This window comes from Nyctereutes procyonoides, unplaced genomic scaffold, assembly GCF_905146905.1.
Source record: "Nyctereutes procyonoides isolate TBG_1078 unplaced genomic scaffold, NYPRO_anot_genome, whole genome shotgun sequence".
Taxonomy (NCBI): domain Eukaryota; kingdom Metazoa; phylum Chordata; class Mammalia; order Carnivora; family Canidae; genus Nyctereutes; species Nyctereutes procyonoides.
In genome coordinates, this window is record NW_026575020.1 from 54,942,800 (window position 1) to 54,968,949 (window position 26,150).

At 45.4% G+C, this 26,150-nt stretch overlaps 2 protein-coding genes across 4 annotated transcripts; one reads left to right on the forward strand and one right to left on the reverse strand.

Moving 5' to 3' along the window:
* Positions 1–4,668: 4,668 nt before the first annotated feature.
* Positions 4,669–10,096, reverse strand: ATP5PD (ATP synthase peripheral stalk subunit d). Of its 3 annotated transcripts, none has more exons than XM_055319444.1 (6): positions 10,015–10,096; positions 7,965–8,095; positions 7,398–7,494; positions 6,214–6,285; positions 5,019–5,081; positions 4,669–4,870 (listed from the first exon to the last, which is right to left on the reverse strand). In XM_055319444.1, exons 2-6 carry the CDS (start codon positions 8,084–8,086, stop codon positions 4,739–4,741), a joined length of 486 nt encoding a protein of 161 aa, XP_055175419.1. In that variant the 5' UTR covers positions 8,087–8,095; positions 10,015–10,096; the 3' UTR covers positions 4,669–4,738. The 3 variants fall into 3 exon arrangements, with proteins under 3 accessions (XP_055175419.1, XP_055175427.1, XP_055175411.1); XM_055319452.1 differs by lacking the exon at positions 10,015–10,096 and adding an exon at positions 9,433–9,990; XM_055319436.1 differs by lacking the exon at positions 10,015–10,096 and adding an exon at positions 9,160–9,363.
* A 196-nt stretch (positions 10,097–10,292) lies between these two features.
* On the forward strand, positions 10,293–25,747 carry KCTD2 (potassium channel tetramerization domain containing 2). Its single transcript, XM_055319425.1, has 6 exons — positions 10,293–10,675; positions 12,268–12,376; positions 14,147–14,238; positions 19,067–19,162; positions 21,834–21,959; positions 22,882–25,747. Exons 1-6 carry the CDS (start codon positions 10,337–10,339, stop codon positions 22,909–22,911), a joined length of 792 nt encoding a protein of 263 aa, XP_055175400.1. The 5' UTR covers positions 10,293–10,336; the 3' UTR covers positions 22,912–25,747.
* Positions 25,748–26,150: the final 403 nt, after the last annotated feature.

Sequence of the window (26,150 nt, forward strand, 5' to 3'; positions counted from 1 at the left end):
TGATTTTCACATCAAGGGAGTAGAACAATGCCTGGAACACAGTATGTGCTCGATAAGCCCATCATATTTACTAAGACTAGTTTGCCCCATTATTCAAGGTTTATATGTGATATTATCCTAGTTAGATGTGAAGGCCTGAAGGCTCAAATTTCATCTTTTCTTTTCCGTCATTCATTATGAAGGCTTATTAAGATTCTTCTGGATGAAAAAAAAAAAAGATTCTTCTGGATCCTGAGCACAGTGCTAAACCCTGGGGAATATAAATATGACTAAGATATGCTGGCACTCAACAAAGAATCTTCCAGAACCCTCTAGATCTTTTTTTTCTTTTTTAATTTTTATTTATTTATGATAGTCACAGAGAGAGAAAGAGAGAGGCAGAGACATAGGCAGAGGGAGAAGCAGGCTCCATGCACCGGGAGCCCGATGTGGGATTCGATCCCGGGTCTCCAGGATCACGCCCTGGGCCAAAGGCAGGCGCCAAACCGCTGCGCCACCCAGGGATCCCTCTCTAGATCTTTCTAATCCTTTAGGATTGACCGTATTACTTTTATCTTTCAAGCATTCTGCATTTACTTGATTTCTCAATGAAATTCATGAGGACAAGGAGTTTCCAAGTGCCTGCATTTTTGTATTGCGTTGTGTTATTGTAATTTATACTTTGTCTATTGTTGGTTTTATGTAACATTTGTTCTGGGATCAGTTGATGTGTCTTTTTTTTTTTTTAATTTCAAGCTTTCTTTATAGTCTAACATTATCAGTTCCTAGTATTCTGTTTATATGACGCAGAATTTACTATATAACCCATTGAGACTTTTTATTATAGTTTGCTATAGTCTCACTGTTTTGCAAATGCCAAAAATGAGTTAAAATCTTTGCAACTGTTGTTTCTAGCATTTTTAAAACTTTTTTGCTTTATGTATTTTGATGCTTTATATATTTTAATTTTTTTCAGGACATCAAGGTTCCAATAATTTTTTCATGTTGGTTATACCCTTTATTAAGAATTACATTTGACCCATTTCATGTTTTTGTCTTGAATTCTACTTTGCTAGATAGTAACTCTACATTGTTGCCCATCCTTTAAAAATGTGTTACAAAAATTTTCAAACATACACAAAAACAGAAAATAGTGAATGAACCAACCTAGATTTACCAGCAGGATTTTTTCACATTTGCTCCATTAATCCCTTTATCCTTTTTTTCTGACATTTTATTTTTTTTAAGATTTTATTTGACAGAGAGTGAGAGAGCACAAGCAGGTGAAGCAGTAGGGGAGGGAGAGGCAGACTCCTCGCTGAGTGGAGAGCCAGAGCAGGGGAGGATGGGGCTCATCCCAGGACTCTCGGATCATAACCTTGAGGTGAAGGCAGACACAACCGACTGAGCCACCCAGGCGCCCCTTCTGAAGTTTTTTTTTTTTTTTTGAAGTTTTTAAAGTAATCCCAGACATCGTATCATTTCACCCCAGAACACATTCACATACTTCAGTATTCATCTCTTAATTATCTCTTTACAGTTGATTGTTGCAAATCAGAATCCAATTAAAGTCACACACAAGATTTGGATGTTGGGTCTTTTCAGCCTCTTTTAACCTAAATCTGCCCCTGCTTTCCCCTCTTACCTTACCCTGCACCACTGACTTGTTAAAAAACAAAGGTCAAATGTCCCATATTTTGAATTTATCTAAACTTCATAGTGTCATTTAACTTGTTCTTCTATCCCAGCTATTTCCTCTAAATTGGAAGTTAGTTTGAATGCCTCAATTAAAGTCAGGTTCAACTGACAAAAAAAAAAAAAAAAACCCTTCCAAACAGTGCTGTGTTTAATTTAGTGTATCAGAAGGTACGGGAGATAGGCTTGGCATCAGGAACAGATAGCCTGCTCACGGTGAAGTTCCTCAACCTTTCATGTAATGGTTTCACCCAGTGATGAGCTTGGCCTAAAAAAACTATTTCATTAGGAATTACAAAATAGTGACTTTTCTGATGTTACTTTTTTCCACATTTATTGGCTTGAATACTTTGTGAAGAACTTTAATTATGTCTATTAGTTGAAATTGTTTATTTTTTAAATATTTTGAGAGAGCAAATAAATAAATAGATTTTGAGAGAGCAAGCAAGTGAGCACACAAGCAGGAGTGGCCGGCAGAGGGAGAGGGAGAAGCAGGATCTCCACTGAGGAAGGAGCCCAGTGCGGGGCAGAACTCTGGGATCACCTCAGCCGAAGGCAGGTGCTTAACCAACTGAGCCACCCAGGTGCCTGAAATAGTTTTTTTTTTTTTCTTAAGATTTTTATTTATTTATTCATGAAAGACGGGGGGGGGGGCAGAGAGAAGCAGGCTCCATGCAGGGAGCCTGATGTGGGACTCGATCACAGGACCCCGGGATCATGCCCTGGGCTGAAGGTAGGTGCTCATCCGCTGAGCCACCTAGGTGTCCCAATACAGTAGTTCAAAAAGGCAGGATAAATGCATATTTTTTTTCCTTCAGTGCATTTTTTGAATGAATTGGAACCCTTGATACCTTTTTCTAAGGATGGACAGCTTGTGAGTAGATTTTGGGTTGACCCAATGCCTTCTAATAGAGGGTCTTTACTAATTCATAATTATCTTAAGTATGTTTGGTTCTGTATTTACGCTACTTTGCTGATTTCTATCTTTAACTCTTGGTATATAGAATGCATTTTTCTCTAGTAATTTTATATTTTATTTTTACTTTTTTAATTTTTTTTTTATTTACTTATGATAGTCAGAGAGAGAGAGAGAGAGAGAGAGAGAGAAAGGCGCAGAGACATAGGCAGAGGGAGAAGCAGGCTCCATGCACCGGGAGCCCGATGTGGGATTCGATCCCAGGTCTCCAGGATCGCGCCCCGGGCCAAAGACAGGCGCCAAACCGCTGCGCCACCCAGGGATCCCTTCTCTAGTAATTTTAAAAGCATAGTCCCATTTTACTAATGATTTTTAATATTTTAAGTTCTCTCTACACCCAACATGGGGCTTGAACTCACAACCCTGAGATCAAGAGTCATACACTCCACTAATGGAGCCAGGCAGGCATCCCACTAGTAATTATTTTCAAAGTAAAATCAATGCATGCTCAATGCAAAAATTTCAAACAACCCAGGAGACTATGCAATTTAAAAGTGTCCCAATTCTACCCAAATGTCTTGGATAAAGAGCATGTTCAGTTGTTCACTGGTATCTCTTCCAGTAAGTCTTCCAAAGGGTCTCCCTCCAATGCTAGGGACTCTTGTTACCAAACTTCCCAGGGACGACTGTTGGGTCCTTCCTTGAATGGGAGTTCTAACCACACTCCAAAAGCAAACTCAATATTTTATTAGATTCCTCATGTTTCACTTGTCTGAATCCTCAATCTTCAGAGAGATGGCTCAGTGCCAATTAATTCACAGAGGAGAGGGAATGTGTGGTATTCATTTCTGTTTTGTGCATTAAAGGCACACCTGCATCAGACTGTTGTAACTAAAGCACCTCTCCATGGAACACATCTTGGCCCTCAACCACATTTTACCTTCAGCATAGTGCCTGCCCGTATGATCAGGGGTGATAGGGCCCAGGCTCTCCTCTGCTTATGTCCTTTAAGACCACACGGCTTTCTAGGCACTATCAGCCATCATTGCTCTTCTCCATTTGTCCATCTGCCATGTTTGTTAGCAATGTCAAAAGACTGTTGGGTCTGTGCATGCTGCCCTTCCTCTTGCAGGTTTTTCCTACAGGATGTAAGCCTTATCAGGTCAGATGCCTCTGCTCAGAACTCCTGCTCACTTAGAACCTTCCCGGGTTACCACATTTAATTTTCATTATGATCCTGAGGTTTGTGAATGAGAAAAGGCAAGTCCTAAAACAGTAAACAAGTAGTCTAAAACAAGCAATTAAATGCTCAAAAAGAGAAACTAATGATGTAGTATGGCTAATTAACTTAAATTAAAAAAATTTTTAAATGCTAAGAGTAAAGTGGGAGGCAGACCAGATCCTCTGACTTCAAGGGCGATAGAATGCTTTCGACCATCTCACCTTACTTTGTCTTTTTTTTTTTTTTAAGTCATCTTTACACCAAATGTGGGCCTCAAACTCATGACCCCAAGATCAGGAATCACTGTGCTCTACCAACTGAGCCAGCCAGATCAATAGTATGAACATTTTTAAACAAAATGATGATATTGAAATAATTTTCTATGTTTGAATACAAAACTGTAATGTTTTAACTCTGCAACAAAATGTCCTTTCATACCACATTTATGCTGAGGAACTGAAGCACAGAAAAGGAGATCCCTGCTTGCTACTCACCCTGCTGTTACATCTGCAAGTTGGACCATCTGTCTGTCCTTGTGTTGTGACTTACTTAGACAAGTACAAGGAAGCAGTGCTTAGAAACCAGTGGTTTGAAAGCAAAGAGGAAGCTCAAGGGAGTAGAGGATTCCTTTTTAACATAGTTCAGTGAAATGCACTGTCATCAGCCCTATTGTTGTTTGTTAAGATATAAGCAGCCCTGAGGGCTAACTGGCTCCTACATACCCTAACCATTAGGTAACTACACCAGCACATACCTGTAGGCTCATCTTTCCGTTTTAACAAAAAGTCCACTTCTAGTGAGGGCATCTCAGAGTTGTAATTATCTCAACTGCAAAGGAGCCTCGAGACACACAACACCGTATCATTATTTTTAATGTCCAATGTTTATAATATGAGGGCCGGGGCTGCTTTCTCCTCAACTCAAGTTTATAAATTTTCAATTGGCTTGTGAGGCCAATAGGGATACTTCTTCTTGTCTAATTTGGTTTCTGGGAAGACTTCATTCAGGTCCTCAATGGTCATCTGATCAAATGGAATTATGTTCTTCATCTTCTCCAGCTGGAAAGAAGGGAATTGTGTCAAGGTAAAATAGGGCCACAGAAATGCAAAAAAAGAATCCGAGGTAGGTTACTGCTGCTAGGTGAAAGATGGGTGGCCATGAAAGAGAGAAATCATATTACATGCAAAGGCCAAGGCTGATCCTTACCTCTTTTTCATATTCTTCAATCCTGGCCTTTGAGAGGGACAAAAACTCAGCACAGCTTTTCACCTTGAAGAGAAGGGGAGATACTGTTTTGAAACCAAATTGTACTGTCCTGACTCAGGCTCCCAAGACAAAAGTCCCAGAGCCCCACACTCTTGCTTTCCCACTCTGTATGCAGAATATGTGGCTGCCCTGACTCCAGGGGGAATTCTGGCTTTGGGAAGCAAACTAAAGCTTTTCCTAAATGCACGAAGAAGCCCATACAGGAGAACCAGCTTACTCTAGCAGGACTAAGGATCATCAGCAAGTTATTCACCTAGGCAACCGACAGAGTGCCCGTGTTTCACAGACTAAATGTCAAGACAAGCCGCCTGATCACCTAGCCAGATTTCTCTTTTGGTGGAGCCACCTGGGTTCCCACATTTGACTTGGCTTTCTCTTTTTTTTTTTTTAAGATTTTATTTATTTATTCACGAGAGACACACACACAGAGAGAGAGAGAGAGGGAGAGAGGCAGACACAGGCAGAGGGAGAAGCAGGCTCCATGCAGGGAGCCCCATGTGGGACTCGATCCTGGGTCTCCAGGATCACACCCTGGGCTGAAGGCGGTGCTAAACCGTTGAGCCACCCGGGCTGCCCTCTTTTTTTTTTTTTTTTAAGACTATTTATTCATGAGAGACACATAGAGGCAAAGACACAGGCAGAGGGAGAAGCAGGCTCCCTACAAGGAGCCCGATGTGGGACTTGATCCCAGGACCCCAGGATCATGACCTGAGCCAAAGGCAGATGCTCAACAACTGAGCCACCCAGGCGCCCCCCCCACATTTGGTTTTCATACTTTCAAGCAAATAGTTAGGTATTTGAATACTACCTTGGATAATTTCCCTACCCAATTCTAACTCCTTGTTTCTAACAGCTTTGTGGAAGTATAACCGGCAAACAATAAAATTCACATACTGCAAGAAGGCTACTTGAGAAGTTCTGATATACGTATCCACCTGTGAAACCATGACCACAATCAAGACAGTGAACGAATTTATCAGCCCCCTCCCTCCCAGTCCCAGGCAACTACTGAAGCACTGTCACCATAGAGTACTTGCATTTTCTACAGTTTATTTTACTGCTTTTAATTCACTCTACCTTAACCAAACTTCCAATGTAAGAAAACTTTAGAATAAATAGAGTCCAGACTACTTACATCTTCTTTTTCCTCAGCATCCACCTGGACAGTGTATTTATCCTCTGGCACAGGAACCTTCAGGGCATTAAACTACAAACACAGGGACAGTTGTTATTTTTTTAAAGATTTTATTTACTTATTCATGAGAGACACACAGAGAGAGGCAGAGATATAGGCAGAGGGAGAAGCAGGCTCCCTGATGCAGGACTCGATCCCAGGACCCAGGGATCATGACCTGAGCCAAAGGCAAATAGCTCAACCACTGAGCCACCCAGGTGCCCCAAGGGCAGTCGTTATTAATACACTGGGGAATCCAAAGAAAGGGCTCAAAGCCACCAATCCTTATAGATAAAAACACACTCTCCATTCCAAGAGGAAACCAGTATGCATCTAGCTAGCATGCTGTAGTAGGAGTATTACCCTGAAAACAGGAGCTCAAGGTTCTGAGTCCTATCACTAACTGGACAATTATTACGATGAGCTTCAGTTTCTTCATCTGAAAAGGACAGTTGGATTTTGATGACCTCAAAAATGGCCTCCTAGAACCTTGTACTCCTGAAGAAACTCTGACTTCTCTTTCAAATGAAACCTTAATGGACTGACTGGCAGAAGTAATGTTTATTTACTCCATGGTGATGAAGACAGTCTTCTTAGAAGACTGCTTAGTCCTACAGCCCACACTGAACACTGTACCTGGCAGAGAGCAGTTGTTTGAAAAGCTCTGCCAATTGAATAAACAAATAAAATCTGGATACTGAAGTTTAACATGTAAATGTCAGAAGAGGTTCAGTGGACGAGACATTAAGCCAAAAAAGAGCAGAAAAAGGAGGAAAATAGTGAAAGGGTAGAAAAGATGTTAGGGAGACAGGTGAGGGGCTAAAAAATAATTGAGAAGACCTGAGATGGAAGCTTTTAACTCCACAGCCCTCTGGCTCCCTGATTAAGGCTATACTGGACTGTTTCTTTGGATAAGAAACTTGTTGAATGAAGACGATGAATTCTCTGCACATATTTACCATATAAATCTACTACCTCAAGACTTTTGGTCACACCCATCTTTCCTGAGCTTCCTTTGGGATCTGACTGTTAACAGCACCCTTGTTTCCATGCTGTCATCCTGCATGTGTAATTACCTACTGTTTTGCTGCATACCCACAAGCCACACTACAAGACCAGTGCATTAGCCTCCTGAAGTCTCTCACCTTCTTCTCAAAGTCATCTACCAAGCCAGCCTTTGCCACATTGGCCTTGTAGTAAGCCCAGTCGATAGCAGGTGGTTTCTCAGGAAGAGTAGCCAACCTGCTCACATGGAAAAGCAGAAGTTAATATTGTTCTATAAGCAAGAGAAAATTCACACAGTACTTTCCCTGTTATCCCTATGGCCTAGAGCTATCAACACACTTTTCTCTAGGAGGAAGATCATAGAATGTCAAAAAACTACTTTCACTTGGAAAAATGCATGCATTTTTTAAAAAGATTCATTTATTTAGAGAGAGCTTGTGTGCTTGAGTGGGGGGAAGGGGCAGAGGGAGAGAATCTCAAACAGATGCCCTGCTAAGCAGGGAGCCTGACATGGGTCTTGATCTCATAACCCATGAAATTATGACCTGAGCCAAAACCAAAGTCGGAAGCTTAACTGAGCCATCCAAGCGCCTCTATGCGTGGATTTCCTTATATCAGAAGACCATAAGGAATTCATATGTAATTCCAAATCACTGTTTTGCTTCCACATTCAGTAGCAAGGAGGTCCCTCTCAGAATGGTACTGACCTGGAGGTAAGCATCTCATTCCAGGATTTCAGGGAGTTGGCAATGGCCTTCTGGTTTCGGGGTATGATCTCCCCAAAAGCTACCCAGTCAATGGTTTTTAGAGCAAGTTTTCGCCCAGCCATCTTGAGATCCTAGAAAATAAAACAGGTCAGATCACAACAGGGCTCTTACTGAGAATCCTCTAAATGGCACCTTAGAAACATGCAAATCTTTAGAAAGTTGATCAGCATTCTAAGAGCTTGAGGAGTATATTTATAAACTAAAAGGATTGGGATCAAGATTACTAAATAAGGAGGAAAGTTTAGCTTTTCAAATTCAAGGGATGCCACCAGGCATATAACCACATCATTTCCCCCGAGACTGTCCCCCTCTATTCTCCAACTCCTACTCAACCGTAAAAAGCCCAGTTCTCTAGTGTCTGCTCTTCATGTACCTTTGGAAATACTTCTAGTTGTACGCACTGCATAAAAGTGATCATTTAAATACATTTCCAGGGATCCCTGGGTGGCGCAGCGGTTTGGCGCCTGCCTTTAGCCCAGGGCGCGATCCTGGAGACCTGGGATCGAGTCCCGCATCGGGCTCCCGGTGCATGGAGCCTGCTTCTCCCTCTGCCTGTCTCTCTCTCTCTCTCTCTCTCTCTCTCTCTGTGTGTGTGACTATCATAAATAATTAAAAAATAAAAAGATTTAAAAGTTAATTAATTAATTAATTTCCAGTCTGATTGCATGTGTTTTACTCACATTACCCAGCACAGAACCTGAACATATATGCAAGTTTCAACAAAGCTTAAATAGAACAGACCCTAGGCCAGAATTTCCTCACCTGAAAAATTGAGATAAAATCAACCCTTCTTACCTCAGAAGGCTGTTAAAAGTACCAAGTGAAATTGTGCACATCAATCTGCCCTACAGTCTTACCAAGTTTCAGGGGCTCTCCACCCACTCCCTACCTGAATGGTAACACCTGCGCTTTCTTATTTATTTCTGATTATCCTCTGCAGCACTAGCACATAACCCTGTTTTTTTTTTCTACCAATACCCTTAACAGAGGTATTCAGTACATATGTGAATGTGAAAGAAAACGGAAAGTAGTTACAGCCATTTTTTTAAAACTAAGAAAATCAGAAAATAGACTAAAGTTAAGATCAGTGTCAGACAGTGGGAGAAAGACTGAAACGTCAAAGGCCTTTACAAACCATGGGGTGGATCCCAAAGGAGGTGGAAGAAATTCTCAGGATCTTAAAAAAGGAACTGGTCCAACACCTGCCCCTTGCTTCCCTTCCCTCTCAGCAATAGCCGGTTTCCAGGAACGGAGGTGATGGGCAGATGACTTTTAAGTAACCTCTACACCCAAGGTGGGTTTCGAACTTAACAACCCAGAGATCAAGAGTCGTATGCTCCACCCACTGAGCCAGCCAGACACCCCAGCAGGTGCCTTGTAAAGACGCCAGAAGAATAAGCGCCCTTACAAGACTTTTCCAAGCACCAGTGCAGGTAGGCTTCGTAGATGATGGGATTTTTGTCCTTTATTTATTGCTGAATCCCCAGCGCCCAGAACGACAGTCAGGCAGGCGCACAGGAGGTGCTGAGTATCTGTCCAAAGGATACGCGGACCCTGCATTCGAGGACCCCGAGCGCTTCGCACGCTCCAATGTTGGAAGCCTCAGGAGAAGACCGAGTGTCCCCTCAACAAGTTAACATCATCTCGGGGTCACGTTTCCCCCAGCCCCCAAACCGGAATGTCGATGTCGGCAGCGCTGGGGACGGACCGAACGACACAAGCTGTGCGGAACGAGACCCGGGTTGGAGGAGGTCAGAGGAGGCAGGGTCACAGCCCGGCGCCGCGACCGCGCGCGGGGGAGGGGAGAGGACGGGAGAGCGCAGCAGAGCGGCGGTGGCGGCGGCAGCTACACCCGGGCGCTCTGCCAGCCGGACGACCGCAGGGCCCGGCCTCCTCGCCGGGAGTGCGACAATGGTCGACGCGAGGACTGCAGGGGGCAAAACAGGGCGGCCCGCCGGTGTCCGGGACCAGCGCCCCGAACTCCACTCACCTTCACCGACCCCGGCGGCCCACAGTCCACAGCAGCAAGGGACGGAAGTGGGTCACCGGAAAGCGTCCCTGAGCCAATCCCAAAGCCGAAGGGGCGGGCCTTGCTGCTCAAGTCAGCCCGTAGAAATGGAGACTGGCTCCGGAAGTCCCGCCTCCGAGGGCGGGCGCAGCGCCTCCCCCTCACGGGTCCCCGGACGCTGGTTGGGGGCGCTCCCGTCCCTCTCCCCCAGCCCCACCCCCGCCGATGGGCCGGCCCGGCTCTCCCTGCCGAGAGATGGGCCGGCCCGGCGGCGCGCGGGCAGCGGCGGCGGCGGCGGCCCAAGATGGCGGAGCTGCAGCTGGACCCGGCGATGGCGGGGCTGGGAGGGGGTGGCGGGAGCGGGCTGGGCGACGGGGGCGGCCCGGGCCGCGGGCCCCCCAGCCCTCGCCCCGCCGGCCCCACGCCCCGCGGGCACGGCCGCCAGCCCGCCGCCGCCGCGCCGCCGCTGGAGCCGGGTCCGGGACCGCCAGAGCGGGCAGGGGGCGGCGGTGCGGCCCGCTGGGTCCGGCTGAACGTGGGCGGCACCTACTTCGTGACCACCAGACAGACCCTAGGCCGGGAGCCCAAGTCTTTCCTGTGTCGCCTCTGCTGCCAGGAGGACCCGGAGCTGGACTCGGACAAGGTGCGCCCCGCCCTCGGGCGCGCCCCCGGCCTTCGGAGCCCCCTCGTGCCTCCGAGCTCGTCCCCGAATTCCTGCGACACGCTCCTCATCACCGGCGGGCTTTCCGGGCCGGGACCCCCCCTCCCCCCACCCCCCGCCAGGCTGGCCCTGGGGGCTGTTCTCCCCATCCTAGTCGCACCCCGGCTTTCCCTCGGACCCCGCCCTTCGCTCTCAGCGACTCTTTCCCCACACAGTGCCCACCCGCTCCTACGAGAACCCGCTCCACACCCCTTCTCCGTATCCCTCTCTACACCCCTCCTGCCCGCCCCTCAGATCTCCACGAGTGTTCCCCTGGCTCCTCGTCAGCCCCTCACTGCCTGTGCCAGATGCGTCCAGAACTGGGTCAGGGTTGAGCGAAGGCATCTTCCTAGCTTTCTCAGACTTCCTCTCGGACCCCTCTGCCAAGTTGGGTGAAAGCCTGGGTCTGACAGCTGCAGGAAGTGCTTCTCGTGATAGCACACTTCTCTGCTGTGGTCCTGGGCCCTGAGCTCATACGTATCTGGTAACAGTGTTTTAGGACCAAATTAGAGCTCAGATACATGCCTGGAAAGAGATTTGCACGGTTGCCAGTGCAAACCTAAGCTGACTGGTTAAGGCCATCGGAAAATGAAAACTGAAGAATGCTGTTGAGCAAGATGCATGGCTGCTAACCAAAAGTTGAGAGGTGACGGAGACACTTCCAACCCGTTTCCAGTTTGAGGTGTTGTTTATTAACACATTCATCATTTAGTTGCCAGCTTAAAGACGTTGACCATAGCTTACACCACCTTCTGTCCTGTATAGTACTCAGCCAGTGATATTGAAACAGAGTAAGGTTTGGGTAGAGATTGGCTGATGTTATTTTTTTTCACCCTCTGCCTCTCCTCTGATTGATCTCAGATCGATGGAGACCTGTCCTGCCCTAACTTTAAAGAAATTCCAAAACCTTTGCTTATAAAGGAATTATTTTTATCTACCCTAAATCTCTCTCGTTGCAATAGAAGCCAGTTTCTTCTTGTTCCTTTTACTGTAAAGATGAGTAGGATTAAAGCTGCTCAGTGCCAAGTCCTGGCAGTGCCAAGCTTCCTCTGGGCACAGAACTGGGGTGTGTGAGTTACAGCTGGCAATGCAGACTCCCACTGATGCTGGCTTGAGTTCAGTATTGCCAACCATACAGAGGTTTTCTTAGAATTAAGAATGTGATTCGGGGGCAGTAGACAAGTGTGAATGTCCATCTCAAGCAAAGATTTAAGTGATCAAACTATGGCATTTTCTTCCACTTTCTTTATAACAGATATCCCCGAGAATAATGGTGGTAATTGTGTCCAAGCAGAGATTTGGAAGTTCAAGGAAACACATAGATGATTTGACTAGACATCTGTAACACCCCACCTGAAATGATCTCAGAGCACAAGATACAAGATACATAAACCTAGCCTTCTTGCCAGTAGTTTGTGATAAGCAGCGTCTAACGAAACTTGCCCTCTCACCAAGGAATTGTGACAGAGAGGCTGAAACCCTGCCCCAACTTCGTCTGAACGCTCCAAAGTGATACCTTTGTGTTTGGTTGGCAGGACGAGACAGGGGCCTATCTGATTGACAGGGACCCCACCTACTTTGGTCCTATCCTAAACTACCTCCGCCATGGGAAACTCATCATTACGAAGGAGTTGGCAGAAGAAGGTAAGAACAATGTCTGAACTGGGCATTTTCAAAATTCAGGCCATATCTTTAAACCTTTGAATTTTTTATATTTTATTTATTTATTTATTTTTTTTGAGATTTTCACCGAGCTGATGTGCAGATGTAGTAAAGGTTTATAAAAGTGAGCCAGGAGTCTCTAGTTACCTAGTCTTATCTTAGGAAGTCCTGCTTAAGGGATCCCCACTGGACTCCGTTCAGCCTCCTTAATGAGAAGGAAAATAGTTAACTCAGTTTTGCAGATAGCTTTGGGAGCATTCTCCAAACCTACAGAATGTCAGAATCCCTTTTTATTTTTACTTATATGCTTGTTAGTGTGAATGTCCGTAGCCTGAAGCATCACATCTCTGACATTAATTATTTATATTTTCAATTTCAGTTTGAACTTGCTGCTATAAAAAATAATAAGGACTTGGCCTCATTTCTTTTAAGACTGGTCTCATGCTTCCTTGTAAATTCTTGCAGCTGACCTAATTCATTCTCCAGTCTGTTGTCAGGTGTATCATCGGTTGCCTCATCTTTTTAGTTTTTAGGGCATCCGGACCATAAGTGGGTCTAGACATCTATCTAAAAGGCTTGATGTGGTCTTACCAAAAGCATTCAGTTGAAGATTAGGGCCTGTCCCTAAATCCAGGGCATCCTGACCTGGAAGCTTTAGCTCTGAGTAAGAAAGCTGTAATGGCTGTGCTAGTTAATGAAGTGGCCGTGAAACACATCTGTTTCAGCCAATAAAAAGAGGACTCTTGTGTGCACTCTTTTTTTAACATTCCAAATGCATACAAAAAATAGTGAAAATATTACAGTAAATTCCATACACTTACCATCCAGCTTTAACAATTACCACCTCACAGATAATCTTGTTTCTTGAAAAGAATCTTCAGTATCTTTCTAAAAACTTAAAAAAAAATTGTTTTCTATTTTGAAATATTTTCAAACTCAGAGAAAAGGGCAAGAATAGCACAAAGAACTCCCAGATTCACCAGCTTTTAACATTTTTGTCATATTTGTGTTATCATCCATTCTCTTTCCCTCCTCCTGCCCCTCATCCCTCCCCATCATAGTTTTTATTTCTGAACTATTTGAGTCTAAATTACAGATTCACCTCTTAATACTTGAGTGTATTTCCCAAGAACAAGGGTATAATATACTTTTTGAGTATAGGAAATTTAATATCGATAAATATTTTTATCTACAGCTTATATTCAAATTTTATTAGTTCCAATAATGTTTTTTGTAGCAAGTGTTTTTTTCTGATATCAGATCACATCCCACTTTGTTGTCCTGTCCAAGGCCTTTGATTTTATTTAGTACAATTCTTTCGGTGCCTGCCTTTTATGTTGTTCAAATAATAAGCACCTTATTAAGTTTGGTCCACATAAATTTATACACATACAGCTACCCCTGGTCATTTTTAGGAGAAACTGGGTAAGCACTTAGCAGGAACTAAGTGACATATGGGAAAGGTATCCTGCAGCTAATGGGCAGGTACAGGAGAGTCTGGGAAGGTGCCAAGTGGGAAACCACAGGGATGAAACAGAGTGAACAGAGCAGACCCAGAGCTTGACTCACTCACTCTGGGGAGAAGGAAATGGGTATATTCTGAACAGCAAAGAATGTTTCCTAGGCTGGAGGGGAGAGACTAGGCTTCCATTTGAAAAATGCAGTTCTTAGCAAGCATGTAAACTTCAGCCTCTTCTTGCTGTATTCTGGGGAATGCACACACCTCTAACTGCAGTTTGGTCTCTGTCCTAGGTGTGCTGGAAGAAGCGGAGTTTTACAACATTGCATCTCTTGTGCGGCTGGTTAAGGAACGGATACGGGACAATGAGAATAGAACTTCTCAGGTAATGGGTTTTGAACTTTTTTTTTTTTTTTTTAAATAAGATTTTTAATCTCCCACACCCAGCCATGGGGCTCGAACTCATGATCCCGAGATCAAGATTCACATGTTCCACAGACTGATCCAGCCAGGTGTCCCATGGGTTTTTAATTCTTTTTTTTTTTTTTTCGGGTTTTGAATTCTTTAAGGGAAAAGGTCTCAGTGGCTCTCTTAGTCACTGTGTCTGAGTGGGATTTGAAAAGAATGATGTCTAATCAGGCAAGAGCTACGTCTCCCTTAAAACTGGAGGTCTGTGTGGAACACGGTCCATCTACCAGGCAGGTAGCACTTTCATCACCAGACTTGGTCAGAACAAGGAAATAGAGAAGAAAAAGTAACAAAACTAAACAGCCACTCTATCCCTTTAGAAGAATGAGAGATTGTGGCTGTTGACCATGTGGCAGCAGGAGGAGCCCATGGCACCTTAGATCCAGAACCTGTTTCTGCAGACAGTGTCTGTCTCCCTCCACATAAAGGCCCAGCAAGCTCTTGCTTCCACCTGTTGGCCACTCTTTATTAGGACCAGCCTTTAAAGTGTAACCGTTGTCACATTCAGCTCCTGATAGCCAGTCTTGTGGCCTAGACTTTAGAGCTGCTTGTGAATCATGCTTCTGAGGAAATAATCTCAAGCTTCTCCGTTTATTATGAAGTCTGGATTTTTATATTAACTCAATAGATAGAGTAACAAAAAGAAACATACGATCTGCCACCTGGTTTGAGAAGGGAAGACAATAGGGCACACAGAGCTGATTTCCCATCACATGTCCCAAGTAGCCACAGTGGCATCTTTTAGGCTCTTGAGATTCTCTGCCTCCTAGGAGAGGATCTGTGCCCTCTAGAAGCTTGAAGTCTAGCAGGGAAAACAGATGCTCCCTTTCCTGTGTAGGCTCTATTTTAAGAAAGTACAACTGCGATGACAGAGGGCAGCATTGGACTCCACTGTGACCATCTGTCTTGTAGCATGACTTCTTATCCCATCAGATCCTGGTGATGGATGCTTCCCTAAGATTCATCTATTGCAATGTAGAATTTTCCTGTGATTAAAAAGGCAATATGTTTCTTTTCAAAAGTCAAAACGAAACAAAACAAAAAGTAAAAAAAAAAAAAAAAATAGTTCCTTGCTCTTTCTGTGTTACAGTTCATGCTTTCTGGCTCTAAATGGAATTATCTAGTTGGTAACTGACACCTATAATAAAAAGTGATCTCTCTTGCTCACTTTATCTCTAGTAGTTTGCAAAAATGAAAAGAAGCTTATTTAGTTTTCCTCTTGACTAATGGCTGAAAGCCTTCTCTTTAATGTTCAAAGATGAATTTATAGTTGGTTTTCAGTTTACCATATGAATTTGGTCTCATATTTTACATATGTGGCATCTTTCTCTATTGTAGATATTTAATAGCAGGACATTCTGGAAATCTAACTTTATCCTCAATTTTCCACATTCCAAAAAAATTTCTGATTGCTTAGTGTAAATTTTGATAGTACCATGAATTATGTAATTTGAAGCCATTCAATCCTGAATGTTCTCGGTTCTTCGCCATTAGCTAAGTCCTTGAGAGCATTGTAAGATTTGTTTGATGACAGCGATTAAGTTAATTAGTCCTCTAGGTTCTGAAGGCTTGTGGTTGTAGTCCCAGTTGGAAGCTCTTCTGTTCTAGGGATGTCAGGGCCTTTTTGATGTTAATTGATCTTTCCATCTGTCCTTTTTATTTAGTGAAACTCTGAGCAGTGGATTTGAGGTTGTTCAAAAACAGCCTCTTTTGCATGTGTCACCCATGGCCCTAAGACAGAGTTGGCCATGTGTGTATTCTTATGGTTGTCCCTTCAAACACATTATCTCCTTTAACTTGTCTATTTTCTATAAAGATTTTATTTTTAAGTAACCTCTACACTCAACGTAGGGCTGGAACTCATAATCCTGAAATCAGGAGCCACATACTCCTTTGATCCAGCCAGGCACCCCTAACTTGCCTATGTTTTAAGGAGACACATCTTGACAGGTAAAAGCCCAAGATGTGGGTGTCCTACTTCACCTTCTTTTAGTGTCTTCTCTTGTCTCCTGGGGGGGGGGGGTGCCACCACTCTACTACTTTACTGTCTCTGACAATATTTTTTGTTAGGTCATTAATCTTAGTGCATTTGAAAACACTTATGGGTTACTTTGGAAGAGAAAAATTTAAAAGAGGTAATACATACATCTTAAATACCTGGCACTTGGACAGTTTGTGGCCAGTATCATAGATCTTTCATGATACTCTGAGTTTTGTAACATAAAACACTTGGTTTTTCCAAAATGTGTGATTAAAGCCAATTGAAATCTTTCGGAGATTTGTTCTATGTTTTATGTGGAGTGAATGTTCTTGGCATCTCGTGTAATGATAGTCGCACTCAGTCTGGAAGGGGAGAGCATGGGAGAAAGAGTGCAATGTTGAGGGCAGACCAACCCAAGCCCTGGTGCTGCCTCCAATCCAACGAGCACTGCCTGACATGGGCAAGTCCAGTGACAGCAGTGTCCCACAGAAGACAAGAGATGGAACTAACACTCAGGGCTCGTAGCATTCCATAATCCAGAGCTGCTTTTGCTGAGCCAGGCTTTCCCCAGCAATGAATTCTTCCAAAATGATTTTCCAGGGTAGCCCTGGTGGCGCAGCGGTTTGGCGCCACCTGCAGCCCGGGCGTGATCCTGGAGACCCTGGATCGAGTCCCACGTCGGGCTCTCTGCATGGAGCCTGCTTCTCCCTCTGCCTGTGTCTCTGCCTCTCTCTCTGTCTCTATGAATAAATAAATAAAATCTTTTTAAAAAAATGATTTTCCAGATAACTGAAGCCCAGTCATCCTTTTGGAAAAGTACGAAAGCCAAGTTTCCATCATTCTTGAGGAAACAGTCCCTATTTTCTTAAAATCGTGTGAATATAACCAATCTGTCTGTGATGGAACATTATTGTTCTGAGCTTTCGTTGCTGTTTGTGCTCTAACAAATGCCTCATGTCCTTTGGGACATGCACCTGTTGGACCCAACACCGATGGGTCCATGACTGACAAGTACTGAACCTCCCTGTGTGCCACCGATGGCCCTCCTATGAACAGGAGCTTTCATCTGGTGAGCATGCCTCCTGCAGCAACCCTTGCCCTCACTGGACACTGCCTTTTAATCCCTTGTGGGCCAAGTTCTAAATGTGAGGGGTTCTGCTGTGGATAAAGTGTAGGGGCCTTGGTGCTACAACTTTAGGGCATCTGGCCTTCTCTCTTCTGGTTCTAACTTCTGCTCCAGAGTTGAATGGGCTAGTAAATGACTTCTGTCTGAATCTCTGACACGGACTGGGTGTCCAACAGCTTAATCCTGTCCTGACACTAACTGACATGTAGTAACTATTTCTACAGATTTCAGGGCTCAATCCAAGACTGCCCTTAGCTCAGACAGCAGTGCCAAGTCCCAGGTACCCAGGCTACCTGAGCTTCTGTCCACCTTGGGCATAAATTGAAGGGTTCCTATGACATCCCCCTTTGGGTTCAGTAATTTACTAGAACAGCTCCTAGAACTCAGGAGAATGCTCTGCTTACTATTATAGTTTATCTCTAGGAGACAAAGGAACAGCCAGGTGGAGAGAGACATGGGGCTGGATCTGAGTACAGGAACCTCCATGTCTGTGCAGTTGGGATGCCACACTTGCCCAGCACCTGCTTTGTTTGCCAACTTGGAAGCTCCCTGAACCCCAATGTTGAGGGTTTTTAAGGATGCTTCATTATGTAAGCACAACTAAGTAGGTTAAATCCTTGGCTGTTGGTGATTGAATTCAGCCTTCACCCCCTCTCCCTCACACCAAGGTCAGCAGGTAGGACTGGATGTTCTAACCCTGTAATGGTGCTTGGTTTTTCTAGGGACAGGTTGTTAACACAAAAAAGGCACTTATATCGATCAAGAAATTCCAGTGTTTTAGGAATTCTGTGCTAGAAACCAGGAACAAAGACCAAATACTTTTAGTGAGCACTTTTGTAATAGGAATACTACCATGGGGGCAGCCCGGGTGGCTCAGCGGTTTAGCGCCGCCTTCAGCCCAGGGCCTGATCCTGGAGATCTGGGATCGAGTCCCACATCAGGCTCTCTGCATGGAGCCTGCTTCTCCCTCTGCCTGTGTCTCTGCCTCTCTCTCTCTCTCTCTCTCTCTCTCTCTCTCTCTCTCTCTCGTGTAATGATAGTGCGACTATCATTACATGAGATGCCAAGAACATTCACTCCACATAAAACATAGAACAAATGAATAAATAAATAAAATGTTTAAAAAAAAAGGAATGCTACCATGTAACACGGAAACACTTTCAGGTACTGTCAGCAGAGGGAAAAGTAGTTTGAACATTGGTATATTGTGGGATTCCTATTTAATATATTATTCCCATAATAAGGTATCACTCTGGTAAACCAAAGTACGGTCTACATTTTCAGCATATATGTCAGATATGAATAACTTAAGAGGATGCTTTCTTGTCCAAAGTAAAATTACTTTGTTTTCTACTCCAGGAAATAGATGAAATCTAGACACATAATTCATTTTTCTGAACTTCAGAATTATTTTACCTACTAATTCATAGCCTTGAGCCTGCCTTTCTTTGTTTGTTTGTATAAGTTTATGTTGAAAAATGACATTGCTGCTTATAAGAGGGGCTTGTGTGTGGCTGTCTAGAAAAAAAGTCCAAGCAAACTCCTTTTCAGTGTTCATTCTTGGAAAGAGCCGCACCAGTGCAACTGTAAACTGTTGTGTCCTTGAAATCGTTCTTCAAAGTCTGTTGGTTGTCGCAGGGCCCTGTGAAGCATGTGTACAGAGTCCTGCAGTGCCAGGAGGAGGAGCTGACACAGATGGTCTCCACTATGTCTGATGGTTGGAAATTCGAACAGGTATGTTTCCGAAGTGGCAGCCACCATGGGGCCTCAGCGCAGGAGGCCACACGCCTCAAATCATCACCACCTGTAGACAGCTAATAACCCCAGGGGTTCGTAGGGCCAGGTGCGAACCTGTTCAGAAACATGGGAAAGAGCCACTTGGCGTGGATTATTTGCTCAGTTGTACAGATTAAGTTGGGGAGAATTCGGAATAGTATCATGTCTCCCGACTTCCCATCCAAGTTTCGATTTGATTATTGTACCCAGAGGGAGCCAGCCAGCATGGCTAGGTTTGAAAGTGCCTCTCTGGGTTTTTTTTTCTCCTTCAGAGGGATTCCTTTCAAAAGCACCCAGTTGACACATTCCAGAATAAGCACCTAAAGAGGGCTAGGATTCAGCAACAGTCCTTCCTTTCCTTCCCCCAGGGTGAAGATGCTAACATATACATAACCCATCCCGAAAAACATGAACAGATGTAATGCGAAAGGAGTCAGACGTGATGAGAAGTGTGGCTTGGCCGTTTCCCATCAGTCTGTGCATTTCTGTTTCTTGTGGCAGAAGTATCCAAACAAAGCCACGCAGTCAGAATCGTAATGTTTTCTTCCATTAGGTGGCAGAATTGTGTTTGCCACGGGGAGGCTGGACTTGAACAGAATGAGTATGTTACAGTTTTGTGTGGATCATGCGTCTTTTTATGCAGAGTTGAAGTTATGCAGAGTTGAAGAGTCTGTTGAATAGTCCCCATAAACTCATCTTCTCAAATAGCTGCTGTGCTTCCCATTAAGAGCATTGTGCTAAAGATTGAACATACAAGTGTCTGTCTTCAGAGCCAGTACAGGATCATTCCTCACACTTATCTGCACTGCCAACTCCATTCAGCCTGTGTATGCCACCCTAGTTCTTAGGTGGGGACTGCAAAAAGTTGCCATGCTTCCACTCCATAAGTATTTTCCCCAGCATGTCTTTTTTTGCCCCCCAGAGATTTTAAGTAATCTCTACGCCCAATATGGGGCTCAAATTCATGACTCCAAAATCAAGAGTTGCACGCTCCTCCTGCTGACTGAGCCAGCCAGGCATCCCTCCCTGATATAAATCTTAAGCAAAGAATATTTTTTTTAAAGATTTTATTTATTTATTTATGAGAGAGAGAGAGACACAGGCAGAGGGAGAAGCAGGCTCCATGCAGGGAGCCTGATGTGGGACTCCATCCCAGAACTCCAGGATCATGCCCTGGGCCTAAGGTAGGCGCTAAACTGCTGAGCCACCCAGGAATCCCCTGCAAAGAATATTATTTTAAATGTTTTAAGTATTCTTTATGAAACAAGTGAATAATTTTGGCTTTTTTTCTCATCTTGTTAATGTTCTGGGGGTGGGCAAGGCACATCCATACTAGCTCTTTCTTTTTTTTTTTTTTCTTTTTAAGACTTATTTATTCATGAGAGACACAGAGAGAGAGGGGCAGAGACACAGACAGAGGGAGAAGCAGGCTCCAATGTGGAACTCAATCCCGGATCCTGGGATCACGCCCTGAGCCAAAGGCAGATGCTCAGCCACTGAGCCACCCAGACGTCTCCATACTAGCTCTGTTATATAGATGAGGAAGGAAAAGGCACAGGGAGGCAGAGGGGCCCAAAGCCCATTCACAGAGCACATCAGTCATGTTCTTCTGACTTGACGCCCTGTTGTGCTTACCCAGATGACCTTACCCTTGGGCTCCGTTTTTCCCTGTGCATGTATATTTCCAATTTAGAACTTTAAAATTTTTTTTAATTTTTTAAAATTAATTAATTTTTTTTTTTTTTAGTATTTTATTTATTCATTCATGAGAGACACACAGAGAGAAGGGCAGAGACACAGGCAGAGGGTGAAGCAGGCTCCATGCAGGGAGCCCGATGCAGGACTCGATCCCAGAACCCTAAGATCACACCCTGGGATGAAGGCGGCACTAAACCTCTGAGCCACCCAGGGATCCCCTAGGATTTTTTTTTTTTTAATTTTTTAATTTATTTTTGCGAGAGAGTGCACATGAGCCAGGGAAGGGGCAGAGGGAGAAGCCGTCTTCCCTGCTGAGCAGGGAGCTCAATGCAGGATTCAATTCCAGGACCCCGAGATCATGACCGAGCCACAGGCAGATGCTTAACTGACTGAGCCACCCAGGTGCCCCTCCTATTTAGAATTAAATCCTGAATTCAATTTGCTGAAAAGGTTAAAAGACCCAGCAGCATATGGCTTATGGTAACTCTCCAGTGATTCACTCGGTGCTTTCCAGAGCCTTCTGAGTACCAGTCTCACATCTAGAACTTCTGCCTAAAGATGAGCCAGCTCCGTGTAGGTGTTTGGCTGCAGCCAGTGTCCGTTCTCATTCACAGAAACAGTCCCTTTCACCTCAGCGTTTTGCTAGCAGGAATATGATCATGTTAATCCTAAGCTGCTGCCTTTGGGATTGTTTCAAGTGCTTGGGTGCGGAGACCATGGCAGAGCCCAGACTTTGCTTCTCTGGGGAAGACTTGTTGAGGACGCCCTGGCAAGTGACTGAGATCCCGTGGTCCCCTGGGGCCACGATGGTCCCAGAGCGTCATCATCCATGAAAAGCAAAACTACAGATTGGGTCAGGAGGAGGGCTGGGTTTGGTGGCACTTCAGTCAGTACTGGAAAGAGACTGTTGATCGTGTTTTTGTTCTGTCAGCTAATCAGCATTGGCTCTTCCTATAACTACGGAAATGAGGATCAGGCCGAATTCCTTTGTGTCGTCTCCAGAGAACTAAATAACTCTACCAATGGCATCGTCATAGAGCCCAGTGAGAAGGCAAAGGTAAGGAAGCACCTCACCGTTGGCCTGTTGTGGAGTGAGGGCGACAGCATGAGGGCCTCCTAACTCTGGGAAACGGACAAGGGGAGGTGGGTGGGGGGTTGGGGCAACCAGGTGACAGGCACTGAGGGGGGTACTAGATGGGATGAGCACTGGGTGATACGCTATTATATGTTGGCAAATCGAACTCCAATTAAAAAAAAAAAGATGAAACAAAAAAAAGCGCCTCACCAGAATTAGGTCTCCGTCCCGTTTGTTCCCCGCCCCTCACGGAGCTTTGCCTGAGTTGTTTGATTTGTTGCTCCTGGTTTCCTCCTTTTCCTTCTAAAGCTAGCTTTCCATTTTGCCTTCATTTTGGTCTTTGTCGTCATTTACATCAGGATTTATGGAGCAGTGACAGTTAGGAGGCGGGCGCTGAAATAGCGTAGACTTTACCTACCCTGTCAAATCCACAAAACAATCGTATTGCCACTAATTCCTCCAACATGAGAATCCTGAAACTCAAAATTGGAAAATATTTTGTGTTTATCCTTTGAAACCGTTTTTTTTTTTTTTCTGCCTCAAGAGAAAAGGTATTGGGTTACCTTTGTGACCTCCCCACCCTAAGTTACCAGGAAATCGTACACTGTTACCTCACACACACACTCCCAAGTCAGCAGCACATGGTGTGTCTGAACCGTTTCCTTTACTGTGGGAGAAGTGGTCCAACAGCATGTAAACTTGGGGCCCCACGGTGTTTAGCAAGAGTCTTTTACAACTGAAGGGCTTTGGGGGAGGTTGGGGCTGCAGCCCTGCCTTGCCTCCTGGGATAACGAGGATTGTGCTGCTCATCCTCGCCGGGGTCCCTCGGGAAGCAGCCTCAGCCTAAAAGCAAGTCTGCTCCAAAGTCCGAGCCTCAACCCTCCCCTCAATCTTCCACTTGCAGATTCTTCAGGAGAGAGGATCTCGGATGTAAAGGGCAGATCCTTAACCATTAGGAGAGCAACCGGCAGAGCACCTCATGAAGTTAAATCCTGCTGTACAGTAACCGAGCTACTGCAAAGCAAAGCTGAGCCTGGCCCCCCAGTGGAGAAGTGTTCTGGTCAAAACCAAAGGAACCCCTGCCCCCACCCACAGGAACCTGAAGACAGAGGCAACTTCTGGCTGCGAATACCTTTTCAGAAACCTGCTTTTGTTTTCTTAGCCAGTGTTACGAATCTTTACAGCTGCAGCTGGGCTGGGTTCCCAGTGGGAGCCCTTATGGGCATCTGGGGGAAGGGAAGAGGAAGGCCTAGCTCCTCGTACATGCCCTCACTTCAGAGGAGCTGGAGCACGTGTAAGAGGATCGTCCCTAAACTGTGCCATGTTTTTGCCTGAGCGCCATGTTGGACGTTGGCAGCTGCTCTGTAACACTATGTTTCCCCTCCTTCTGTGCACCCCAAATTAATGTGCAGCAGATGCCCAGGATGGTAGCTTCAGTCTGTCAGACCGAATTGGGGTTTTGATAAAGGATAGAGTTGCCAGGATACCCCCACTCCTGCAAACAAAACCTCTGAGGAAGGGGACGATGGCATGTCCTTGGTTGTGGGTGGAGGTTGGGGATCCTGCTCTGGGTTTGGGGCACTCAGCTGCTCCCATGTTCATCCTTGCCTCATTTGCCTCCAGCAGCCCAGACCCTCCAGTAGCTTGCTTTCTCCCCAAGAGGAGGTTTAAGGCAGGCAGCCTCCTGCCCTCGGCCACACAGACAGATGGGAGCTTCAGGTAGTTGGTCCGCAGCCTTCACTCCACCTCCGTCAGCCCATCTTCCTTCTCTGACTTTTTAAACTGGACCTAAGACTAAAGGGACTTGGGATCCTCTGATGGCTTGGGGTGGGGACAGCATTTCTTTGAAAGTTGCCAAATGTGTTATGTTGTAGTATCCAAAAGTGTTGTTATCTCTGTGATTGTCTCTTGGAAATGCCTTGACTGGACATTCAGTATTTGTTTGTGTCTCTTCTTGGTTCCTAACCTTGGCAGATTTGCCCGGCAGGTGTCAGTGACCCCACACCATCCCCAGTAGAGTGTGTTTGCTGGGCAGTCTGAGGACAACCCTCACCCCTTAGCATCACTTCCTTCTTCAGAGTGCCATGTCATCGAGAATCAAACGCTTGTTTGACTGAGGGGGGAGTCAAGCCCTCCTCTGGGCTGGGCCCACAGAGCTTGTGTCTGGATCGTCTCTCTGAACTTTTGAGTGTTGGTGAGCAGTCATTGAATGCAAAGGACCAGAGAATCCTTATTTTTCCCTAGATGACTTTCCTAGTATGGGCAAATGGCCCAGAGAAGGGGAAGGTGCCATGGTACACTCCATCTGTAACAGCCACTCATGCCAGTCACTCCTGGTTTCCTTCACAGCTGAGGTTCTCTCTGCTTCACAGCTCAGCTGCTTACTAGGTGGGTCTGGGGCTGTAATTTTTGGAAATGACTTACAGACTGTGCCAAATGTCCTCCGAGCTTGTGACCTGCCCGTGTGCAGATGGTGTGACTCTTCTCCAGGATTCCCACTTTGACCTTCTCTCGCTATGCATACAGCAGGATAGAAATGTGTGTAGAAATCTGCTGATAACGTGTGTATGTACACACCAACGAAAGCACATGTGTTGACTCTGGCACCTCAACTACGGCCCATGCCCATGATTTCTACAACTATAAAATGATAGAGGAACTTCAACCTGCAATAAAAGCAGTCACCTTTCAGAAAGGTCCTAGGCATCATCCTGTCCTCTTTCAGAAAAAAAAACAAGATTGAGCATGTCAAGGAAAAGCTACTCTGACCAGAATAGGACAGAGGACTCTAGAAGAGGGGCTCCTTGGCCAGTTCAAAAAAGTGACGTTTGACTCAGAGGAGGGAAAGCAGCTTCATTTGGGGCCTGGAGCCCAATCAGATTTGTTTGCCCAGGGCATGCCTGACGATTGGCCTGTGCTCCCAAATCTGCACGAAGGAGTGAAGCAAGGTGGGCCAGAGGGTGGAGGAGGGCGAGCCCCTCAGAAACAGATGGTTACTCATTTCGCTTGTCAGAGTCCCACAGTGGATCCTATAGAAAGACTGTGAGCCCCTGACTGAGCACTCTGAGAAACAAACAGAAGTGACATTTCTGTTCTAGAGGGCTGGCTTTATTGAGGATTCCCTCCTCATGGCAACCCAATGACGATTGCTCCAGTGCTCCTGAATCTGAGGATGATTCATTTCTTAAGGTTTCTGGAAAAGTATTCACCCCAGCCCTTTATGAACCGAGTCAGTATTTTTTCCTGAAAGCCCTCTCCCCCTGGGAGAGTCTGGCTGATGACTTCGGAGAGAGGTCTGGCCATCAATTTGGGGGTGTCACATGGCCAGTGACCCACATTCTCTCCAACTGCCCAGTGCTGCCAGGAGAGTGTCTTCCTTCTTTGTTCTGTGCCCAGGCCTGAGGCCGCAGGCAATACAGGCCCAGCTCACGAAGCAGCCTGGCCTCTCCTAGGAGAGGCCACAATAGTGCGCTTCTGTCTTTCCCTGAGAACCTGCTTTCTCCTTGGCAGCAAGGCACGGCCCAACCTCCTCTAGAGTGACTTCGTTTCTGCAGTCTTAACTGATCTCAGGGGTGTCAGCGAGGTGTAGGGGAGGTAGGGACAGAGATGCTGGGGGGGTAAGGCCAAGAGGACACCCACACCCTCCAGCATGGCCTTTGACCCAGAGGTGAGGGACCATGCCTGTCACTTGTGGGTGCCGTTTGTTGTTTGTGTATTTAACTAAGTCTGAAATGCTGTGACTTTTTTTGTCAATAAAGACATGAAACAAACTTCTGAATCTCCTTGGTTTCCCATCACTACTGATGATTCTCCAACTCTTCTCAGGAGATGAATTTCACTGAACCTTTTCTACCAGGGCTTCTTATAAAGTTCTCATTTCTCCTGCTGAAGCTGCCTGAGAGGGTGCTGGGCCTTCCTCCTCAGGACCAGGAAAATGGTGAGAAACAGGAGGTGGGGACAGGTGGGCTACCCACCAGGGAGCTGGGATGGGAAAGGGAAAAAGAGGATGAGGCCGTTTTTAAGGGAAAAGAGGTCTTCCTGGAAGAATGTGGCCAGGAGCCTATTTTCTCTGCATGGTAGAGAAAGGAATAAACGTGAGACAAGTAACCAGCAAGCTAAGCATCGGTCACTTGGACCAGGCAGGGTGTGGGACCCTCGGAAGGTGTTAGATCG